Source organism: Podarcis muralis, chromosome 12, assembly GCF_964188315.1.
Source record: "Podarcis muralis chromosome 12, rPodMur119.hap1.1, whole genome shotgun sequence".
Lineage (NCBI taxonomy): Eukaryota > Metazoa > Chordata > Lepidosauria > Squamata > Lacertidae > Podarcis > Podarcis muralis.
This window is the reverse complement of record NC_135666.1, coordinates 34,921,952-34,932,117: the sequence shown is the minus strand read 5'-3', so window position 1 is coordinate 34,932,117 and position 10,166 is coordinate 34,921,952. Positions and strand designations below refer to the sequence as shown.

General features: G+C 50.3%; 1 protein-coding gene across 3 annotated transcripts; it reads left to right on the top strand.

Moving 5' to 3' along the window:
- Positions 1-1,433: 1,433 nt before the first annotated feature.
- On the top strand, positions 1,434-7,888 carry SP8 (Sp8 transcription factor). Of its 3 annotated transcripts, none has more exons than XM_028749789.2 (2): positions 1,434-2,525; positions 3,645-7,888. In XM_028749789.2, exons 1-2 carry the CDS (start codon positions 2,505-2,507, stop codon positions 5,088-5,090), a joined length of 1,467 nt encoding a protein of 488 aa, XP_028605622.2. In that variant the 5' UTR covers positions 1,434-2,504; the 3' UTR covers positions 5,091-7,888. The 3 variants fall into 3 exon arrangements, with proteins under 3 accessions (XP_028605622.2, XP_077793124.1, XP_077793125.1); XM_077936999.1 differs by lacking the exon at positions 1,434-2,525 and adding an exon at positions 2,935-3,037; XM_077936998.1 differs by lacking the exon at positions 1,434-2,525 and having other exon boundaries at positions 2,924-7,888.
- Positions 7,889-10,166: the final 2,278 nt, after the last annotated feature.

The window sequence follows — 10,166 nt, the reverse complement described above, 5'->3', positions numbered from 1 at the left end:
TACCTGAACGCTTTCTTCATATAAGAACTGCAACCGTCTAAGGTGTGAGCTGGCCGATATAAAAACCTCAAGCTCCGGGAGCTAGCAAGCGATTTACATACGAGGGGGAAGGCCAGATGTTAACCGGGTGAGGGTCAAAAGTGGATAAAAATCGACACCCCCCCCCCCAGTTCAGGAGTGCTTGCCTTCTCTAACTTTTTTTGGGAGGTGTAAAAAAGAACCAGGATACGGTGGAGTTTTGCTTTGCCCCCCCCCCCAATTCTAGCTCCCGACCGTATGTTTGGAATAGTTCCACCGACACCCTTTGCAAATCCTTGCCAACCTGGGCATATGCCGCCTCATAGTTTTCCAAACGTAAATCAGAAAGTAATTAAATAAAAAAGTAAAATAAGAAAAGACATCTACCTAAGCAACATGTTTAAAGCCGTCTGGAAATAAATAACCATTTCCGTCAGAATAAATATCCCCAAGACATAAAGAAAATCAGAGAAGGAAGAAAAGGAGTTTTTCACTGGTCCTCTTCCCCTAACGAGTTTCTGCTCTGTAATTAATTTTGTTGTCGTTTCCAAAGCTGTGGAGAGGCAACGCAAAACCGTCGTTTTACGCCAAGCGCTTCTAACCCTCTGCTGTTCGAGGGAAAGGTATTGCCTGCTTGTTCAGGAGGGGATGGAATCTGCCAATATGTCTTAATAGTTACACTTCTGGTGCACAGCGGATAAAGGCAACAGATAAAGCTAATCGCCATTCATTCATACGTGAGGGGCTCTCCCGTAAAACGCGTTTTCTTTCACACGCACTCACCCCCCCTTTTGTGGTGAGGGGGGGGGGGTCAAGGATAGGATTGATTCAGTTTAAATCCGAAATTTAAACAAGTGTGCATTAGGTCTTTAAAATGAATATCATTACAGAAGGAGACCAAAGCAATGAAGTTAATTCTTTTTTATTTGTTAAACGGAGTTCCCTCCTTCCCCCACCCCTTCCTCCTCCTGGGCTGGCCTGTCACGCCTTCTCAACAGGCTAAAATCATTCAGAGCAGCTCGCGGAGAGAAACACGACATTTATGGTAACCATCAGCCTTCAGAGAAAGAAAGCAGTTCATTAATTTACTTCACTCCTTACTTCGAAGTATGATAATGCGCGTTACCCCTTAATCAATAGATATGATGTACAGTCAATAAGCATAGGGCGTTAGAAAGGGGTGTCCACCCAGCCTTTGGGGAGGAAAAAAGAGAATTTGCCACATTAGTCTTACACCAATGTTAGGGATCTCGGCTACAAAGCAGATCTAAGGACGCGGGGACGTCCAAGGCAAACACATCTTCAAGTCAAAACAACCCGGTTCTCTTTACTAATATTGGCATTAACCTCTCCTACCTTGAAATCAATATTGGGACAGGGCGAAGCGCCAATGCCCGCTTTAACTCGGCTGGTGCTTTCCCTTCTGCCTAAATTAATAATGGTTGTACCGAAGGCAAAACAACAACCCTGCGCGCAACACGATTGCGCGCAACACCTGAGGCGCTTCGCCAACCGCTCCAGCAGCAGACCAGAGGGTTTCCCCGCCCCACCCCAAATTTGCAACAAAAGAGAGAAGAGGAACGCTCGCGCCCAAAGCAAATAAAGAAAAATAATATAAAAAAAGAAGGCGCAAGAGTATGGGGTTGAAATAGGTTTAATCCGCCCTTTGGAGAGGGGAATGAAGGGCAATCCTATCACAGGCTTCTCAACCATATCTGCAGCTCTTTGCAGTTTTACACAACACTCTTCCTTTACATAACCAGTAGGTGCTGGGCGGCGGTGGGTGGATGGAAAGGAATGTTCCTCCCTCCATCCGAAGCGGGGTTTTCCGAACCACCCAAATGACTTATCCCGAGAATGGCAAGGGAGCAGGCTGCTGGTGGAAGTCTAAAGCAATCCACTTTAAATTAAAGCCACAACTCCTAGAGCGCGCGCGCGCGCTGTCAGATTTATGTATGCCTTCCTAAAGTGGTGGTGGGGGGGAAGAGAAACCCCTGGGGAGGGGGGTTTAATATGCTCTCCCCCAAGCAATGAACTGAGCGACGCTTAAAGAAGAGGGAGACTGGTGCGTGGAGAGTTGCACTTTGGAAGGAAGTGCGCGCTTTGGAGAGGCGCGCCTGTGCATTCGCCGCCCTCCCTGGCGTCCGCCTGCATCCTTGCCGCCGGCAGCTTCTCTCTCTGTTTCTCTGCGGCTGCCTGCGCGCCTTTCTTCCCGGAAAGGAGCTCCTCGCCTCGTTGCAGCGGCGGCGGCGGCGGAAGGCGCTTGGCGGGGCCGATGATGACCTCACGCGGCCACGTCTCGGAGCGGCTGTCGGCGGCGCGGATTGGCTGGCGCGGGCTCAGCGGCACTTCAAAGCCGGCGAGGGAGCTACAATTGTGGTGGAATGGGCGGAACTGATCATTGTATTGCACACCTCTTAAAAAAAAACACTGCCTCTGATTTATCAATATAAAAAAGATCCTCTGAGAGGAGGGCACTTTGTGGGATGGCAACTTCACTTCTAGGGGTGAGTCTGAGGATTTTCTCCCCCCCCTCCTTTGCTGTTTTAATTGGGTCCTTTTTATTGGCGATTGGAGAAGGGTTAAAGTAGCCCCTCTCTTGACCGGGGGCTATCAGTCTCTCCTATTGAGGCTTTTATTTCCCCCCCTCTTTTGCCTTTCTCTCTCTAAGTCCAAGTGAGTTCGAGAGAAAAGAAAGCGGAAAAAGGGGAGGGGGAGGAAGAAAGAGGGCAGTCACTTTTTTTTTGTTTTTTTGTCAGCGTGCAGGCAAAGGTTTTAAGGGCATTAGTAGGAACCACGTCCAGAGCTTGGGCTGAGCTATTCCTGTATCCCCGGAGAACTGGCCTCTCTCCCTCTCCCTCCCTCTATTATCTGCTCCGAGGGAAAAAGCAGCTGCCTCGCTCGGTCTCCTCTTTCCCTGAGAGGTTTTTTCCCCCTCCTTTAAAAAAAAATTGCAACAGTCTGTTGTTGTTGTTTTTCCCCTCCTTTAACATTTCACTGAGCCCGTCATTTCCTGCAGGTATGTGAAACCTTTTCCTCAATCTAATTCCTAGCTGTGGGTGAACAGGAAAGGTGGCGGCGGGTGGTTGTTTTTTGTTGGGGTTTGTGGGGAGGAAACTGCCGTGGGAAAAAGAACCCCCTTAAAAAAGTTTACAGACAGCTGGGTGGGGAAAGAGATCTGAATCTGGATCGTTTTGGCTAAATCCTGGAGTAGACTCTTTGGAAACCGAGCGACTCTGGATTGGGGCTCCGGGCTTGGCCAAGCATCTCCCGGTCGCCAGTAGGAGCCCGCGATGTCAATGGACGGGGCTTTAGCCTCCGTTCCTGCTTCTCGGCTCGCCTCGGGGCTGCGTTTCCAGCTTCATGCCCAGAAGCCGTCGGCTTTCTTCCAAAGCAAGCCTCTCCGGGAGTTTTTGAGCGGGGGGACGGGAGCTTAAATGTCCTCCGGGGAGCCTCGAGGAGGCGTCCGGCAGCAGCCCCTGGAGCGCAGCTGGCTCCTGGCCGCCCCCGTCTCCCCATCGGCGGGCAAGCCGAGCAGCGCTGGGGGCTCTCCTGGCCGCCAGGTCTCTTTCCCGGGCGATTCTGACGCGCGCTTCCCTGCGGGCCTCTCTCCCTTCTCGCTGCAGGAAGAACCGCGCCTGGGCTCCACTCCGCTGGCCATGCTCGCCGCCACCTGCAACAAGATCGGCAGCCCCAGCCCCTCGCCGTCGGCGCTGTCGGACAGCGCGTCGCCCTTCGCCAAAGGCTTCCACCCGTGGAAACGCTCGTCGTCGTCGTCGGGCAGCTGCAACGTCGTGGGCTCCAGCCTGGCCGGCGTCGGCGTCTCCGCCTCGGCCCGAAACGGCTCTTCGGCTCACGCGGCGGCGGCGGCCGCAGCAGCGGCGGCGGCAGCCGCGCTCGTCTCGGACTCGTTCAGCTGCGGCGGGTCGCCGGGATCCAGCGCCTTCTCGCTCACGTCCAGCGGCGCCGCGGCGGCGGCGGCCGGCTCGCCCTTCGCCAACGACTACTCCGTCTTCCAGGCGCCCGGGCCGTCGGGGGGCGGCGGCGGAGGGGGCGGCAGCGGCGGGGGCGGCGGAGGGGCGCAGGACGCGCACCAGCCGGTCTTCATCTCCAAGGTGCACACGTCGGTGGACGGCCTGCAGGGCATCTACCCGCGCGTGGGCATGGCGCACCCGTACGAGTCGTGGTTCAAGCCTTCGCACCCGGGCGACGCGGGCGCCTCCAGCTGGTGGGACGTGGGCGCCGGATGGCTCGACGTGCAGAACCCCAACGGGGTCCACCCGGCCGCCGCGGGGCTCCCCGCCGGCTCCCTGCACTCCCCTCTGGGCGCCTACAACTCGGATTACTCGGGCCTGGCGGGCCACTCGGCCTTCAGCAGCGGCGCGGCCTCGACGCACCTCCTCAGCCCCGCCGGGCAGCACCTCATGGACGGATTTAAGCCCGTGCTGCCGGGCTCGTACCCGGAGCCGTCGCCGTCGCCTCTGACGGCGGGCGCGGGAGGCTCCATGCTGGGCGCGGGCCCCTCCGCGCCGCTAGGCGGCTCCCCGCGCTCCTCGGCGCGCCGCTACTCGGGCCGCGCCACTTGCGACTGCCCCAACTGCCAGGAGGCCGAGCGGCTAGGCCCCGCCGGCGCCAGCCTGAGGAGGAAAGGCCTGCACAGCTGCCACATCCCCGGCTGCGGCAAGGTGTACGGCAAGACGTCGCACCTCAAGGCGCACCTGCGCTGGCACACGGGCGAGAGGCCCTTCGTGTGCAACTGGCTCTTCTGCGGCAAGCGCTTCACGCGCTCGGACGAGCTGCAGCGCCACCTGCGCACGCACACGGGCGAGAAGCGCTTCGCCTGCCCGGTCTGCAACAAGCGCTTCATGCGCAGCGACCACCTCAGCAAGCACGTCAAGACCCACAGCGGAGGCGGCGCGGGAGGAGGCGGCGGCGGAGGCGGCGGCGGCTCGGGAGGCGGCAAGAAAGGCAGCGACACCGACAGCGAGCACAGCGCCCCCGGCAGCCCGCCCTGCCACTCCCCGGAGCTGCTGCAGGCCTCCGAGCCCGGCCACCGGAACGGCCTGGAGTGAAAGCGGCAGGCCCCGAGGCAAGGCCCCGAGGGGGACTCCTTTTCGTGTGTGTGTGTGGTTTTCCTTCTTTCTCCTCCCGCCTTTTTGTTTTCCCGCCCAGCCGCCTGAGGGGAAACCTCGCGCCTGTCTCAGCGACTCTGGTCAGGGGGTAAAAAACAAAACACAAAAAACACGGGGGAAATCTCTCTGGACATGTAAGTAGCGCCGCGCATTGATCCCCCGCACGGACCCCTCACTGGGCTGCCTTGCCCCGCAAGCTCCGGCCCCCGGCAGCCCTCGCAGCTACGCCGCCTGAGCCGCGCGCGGGCGAGAGGAGAAGGAGGAGGAACTTTCTCGCGGGATCTTTGGGGGTCTCCCAAGCAGCTGCTCCAGAGAGGCAGCCCGCCCTCCCCACTGACTTCCACGCTCCAAGGGGAAGAGGTTTTATTTTTTGGCGGGGGGGGGGGGGAGTCTCCAACCTGCGGGACGGAGGGAGGGCGTGGGATCCCGATCTGGACAAACTACAGAGCCAACAACCTATTGATTGAGAATTAGAGTGTCTTATCAGGAAACAAAACAAAAAGCAGCCAAGATCTCCCGCTGAAAGCACTTTGAATTAAATATATATATATATATATTATGGGAAGCTTTTTTAAATTAAAAAAACAAACCACACATTATTTCGGACCACTCCTAAACTTCTCTTCAACTTTGCATTGAACTGCAGTCGCCAGCCCGCTAGAATGCTGCCCGTTGAAGTTGGTGGGATTACTCTGGAGTAAAAGGGTGAAGCCTGAAGCATTTGTGTGTGTGTGTTTGTGGATATGTGAGTGTGCATGTAGGTGTGATCACTAACCAGCCCCATTCGCAAATCACTTACGCCAGAGTATTCCGAATTGGAATGAAGTGGGTACTTATTTTACAACATTTCCAAGTAAACTGCTTCGGAGGCTTGTCCAAGGCATTTTAGTCTGTGATCCCTACCTGAGGTTGGGGGGGTGGAGGTGGGGCGTTACATTCAATGGGAGTCAATTAAACTTTCTTCCAAGTAAAGGAGTGTTTTGAGTGATATCCCCTTTGAAGCCCGTGAGATTTACAGCCAAAGGAAAATTCCTGAATTTCAGCAGATTTCGCTGGCATCCAATTCTAAAACAATTGCTCTGAAATAAGTGACTTCAATAAGAGGTTATGTCCAAGGATCTTCTTGGTGTCCTTAGGATTTCAACTTTACAGCTCAACCCCATATATGTTTACACAGAAGTATGTAAAACTGAATTAAGTTGCCTTAAGCTACAATCCTATGCATGCTTATGGGAGTAATATCCATTGAGCACAGTGGATCTTACTTCTGAAGAAAACATGCATAGGGTTGGGCTGCACTCATTTCGTTCAATTGGACTGTATCAGTGTAAACCCCACTAATTTAAGTGAATTATGGATTGGGCTATAAATCTAAGTTCTCTGCCTTAATTGATCACAGCCTAAATCATGCTTAGTCTTTTTTTCTTTTAAAAAAATACTTCTTGGAGAAAGTGTAATTACTCTGGCAAATCCAACACTTTTGGACACAAACATTTACATTTGTTCTTGGAAACCTTGAGTAAAATCCAGACAAATTTAATGTCCAGTTGGTTTCAGTGGCTAAACTCAAGATTAATTCTATCCTATTGAAATCAAATGACTTTAAATTGCTTAATTGTGGCTGGATAGTGCCCATAATTCGAAATGTGTTTGACTTCAGATCTCTTCTGATGATTTTTATCTTAAAAGATAGAGATATAGCCTAATTTTCAGTAATTTTCAGTAATTTTCATTTTCTTAAAAGTTTCTCCCATGTTTAAAAAATCGTACCAGCGTGATAGCCCTCTGATTTCAGAGTTTCAGCATCTATATTCATGCAGTGCTCTAGATGCACCTAGGATTAAAATTATTATTTGTAGCATTATTTTTCTGATTTAAATAATTTAAAAAGTACCCTTGCTTTTCAGCGAGCCTGTAGTTTGAATGCCAAAAAAGAGGGGGGTCATAGGGACAAATATTTGTAAAATAATTCTAAACCTAATGGTTTGTACAACGGAATCGTTGTAAAATAGCTAACAAATATAACTCCACCAGTGTATCGGTGTGAGATGCAGTTGTCCAGGAGACGATTTTGTATAGTATTTTTCTTGTATATTACTTCCAGTAAATATTTGAAAATATATTAAAGTACACTTGAGCTCCCCCCCCTTCTTCCCCCCTCCTCTTTTTGGTCACAAGAAAATATTAAAGCATTATTGTTGCAGTCCTAATTAACTGCATTTTTAACTTGTCCCTTGAAGTGTGCAGCAAATTGCACTTCAGGATATAGTTTTTGCTTGAATATTAATTTAGATAGGCGTAAGACTGTAATTAAGCAAACAATATTTGATAAATGTTGAATGACATTTAATTTAATGGAGCATGTACTTATTTGCATTTGCTGGCAGTTCAGGTATAGTTTAAGTGAGAGTTCTCCTATATTTCAAAACAGTGGGCGCACCCAGACCCATGTATTAAATAAACTGTCCAAGTGAAACTGACTAATGATGGCCTATGTGTATTTCCTGAAAATAATAATGGTGAATGTTACTAAAACACTCCTGATGCTACTTTGAAGTTTGCAAACCCTGCAAACAAATAGTCTCATTGTAATGTTGAAATAAGTTTGGATATTTCACATTGAAATGGAAAAAAGCCTTTCGCTGGAACACTTTAAATTTGCATTTTAAATGCATGAAATGTAATTGATTTTTATCTGTAAGATTTTAAATGGAATTAATAAACACCAGATAAAATAATTGTTGTTAGGTTAGTTAATTTCTTTCTAAAGATAAAAAGATGGCATCTTCAAATTCATCTTCGAATTCCCTCTTCTGACTGATATCCCCCTTGAAAGCATATATACTCTCTAACCTGGTTGGGTAACATTTCCATGGAGACCTCATTGAAAGTAGACATCAGGGAAAGAAGTCCTATTGACAGCAACCGAGTTTACTTCTCAGTAGGACTGTTTAGTCAGGGGTGTCGGAAATCTTGCGGATGTTGTGTCAAGGAGGGAAAATAAAACAATTGCTGTTAATAATAACTGCTGATGAATGAGCACTTTGGTATTCAAATTATACTTTAAGAATGTACTCATTTGTGAAATACATCCAGATTGTATTAACCTCTGTTGCTCATCACCAGATCTGATGGGGGGGCACGATTTGGAAAATATTGTGAAGGCATTTAAGTGGCTATCTCTGTGTTTATATGTGTATACACATACAGGCACGTCTTGTGTTTCCTTTTAATGGAAAACGAAAGCAAAGGTAGAGTGAAGAGTGTCTTTCTGTCTGTCTTTTTTAAATGCAAAGTTTTGCAATTTGTGCAAAGGAAGTTATACTATATCGTTAAATACTCAGACCCTGGGCTTTGCTGACTGCCATCTGGATCCGAGTCCAGCATAACCCACTTTCCGAAGCTTAGGATCGGAGCGTTGGGAAGGAAATTCTTCCCGGGGCTGCAAGTGAACAATTAACTGCTCTGACAATGGGAGGCTTCCTTTTCCCAAAGAGCCCTTGTGCTTGATCAGCATGAAGCTTTAAGTCCAGAAGGAGCACTCACTAACTGTTGATCTAGCTCTCTTGGCTATTGTCTAAGGCTGTCATGAGAGCGGTCCTAGCATCCCGATCTTCGCCACTCTAAGAAAAAGAGACAAGTATCTCCTTGGAACGAACAACCCGATCCTAAGGACGTTTATTCAAAAGTCAGCACATTAATTCCAGTGCCAATTCCAACAAGTGTGTGCCGACTTAGTTCTAAATTAATGTGTTTAGGATTAGGGCTTAGTTTCCTGAGCAATAAAGACAGCAATAGAAAAACGAGGTGAGAAGCCCTATGAGGTTACATTTGGAGGAACCGTGGTGCTTGTTGCGTGAGTCCATGGACGTAGCCAGGATTTTTGTTGGGGGGGGGGGCAGAACCTTAGTTACCTAAGTTTTTTTATTATTATTTTGGGGGGCAGCTGCCCCTCCCTGGATCCCCGCGGCTACGCCCATGCGTGAATGTTTTGTTTCCCTCCGCCAATGCCACCCGGAAATCCCGAGCGCGTTATTTTTTTGGCAAGGGATCTTGCTGGGTGTTGCCTCCCTTCCAAACTGGATAGGCGAAAACAGAAAGTTTGGGTTTGAGGCTGCAAAAAATAGGCAATTGTAAGACTATCTGGGGCCGTGTGGGGCCGAGAGCTGTAAAACTATTGCGCACCCTCCGGTGCCAATCCTTGGGGGAAGAGGATTGCTATTCTTAATCTTGTTCTCATTTAGGTTTCCACACCAAAATTTGGAAGCAATGTTAGGTGGCCTGCAGAGCAAGGGTTTTGTTTTGATTGGTTTTTTTTCCTCCCATCCCTCCAAAACCTTCCCTTCTATCTAACAGAGGAGCCTTGTATCGGTTTAACGCGCCTTCCCTGTTGTCATGCTTGTCTCTCCATCGGGTCACAGTTTTCCTTCTAAAAGGATAAAGTTACGAAAACCACAAACGGTAGCGCGGTAAGGTTTGCAGTTGGAGCAGGTGGCAGCCACCTTCTCCTCGCTTCTTAAGATGCGCTAGTGTTTTCAGTCGGGGCTGTTCAGGATCTCTGCGGTCGTTTCTAGCTCCCGAGTAAGCAAGCAAGCAGTACGAGGCTGGACTTAACTGTCAGGGGTCCTTTACCTTCACCTTTTAAGAGGCACTGGAGTAAACTAACCCTCTCTGTCTCTCTGTCTCTTCCTGCCAGTCAACCGAAGGCGAGGGTGTCGATATGGGTTTATTGACTTGCCTTTGCTGCTTCTCAGCCGAAACTAGGAAGGTTAGGTTTGCTCCGAAGTAGGAAGCATCCAGGTTGGTGTGGTGGTGTCTCTTTCTCAGCCTCACACCCAGCCACCCCAACCCGCCCCTCTCCTAACGCAGAGGCCAGCCTGACCCCGAGGTCAATCGGGTCTCCATCAACCCGTCCCCCAACTGCCTTCAAATGATTACGGCACTTCTCGTTTGCTCTTTGACCCACTGAAAGGTTCCCTGCTCTCCAAAGTCGTGTTGCATGCTTTGCTGCTGCTG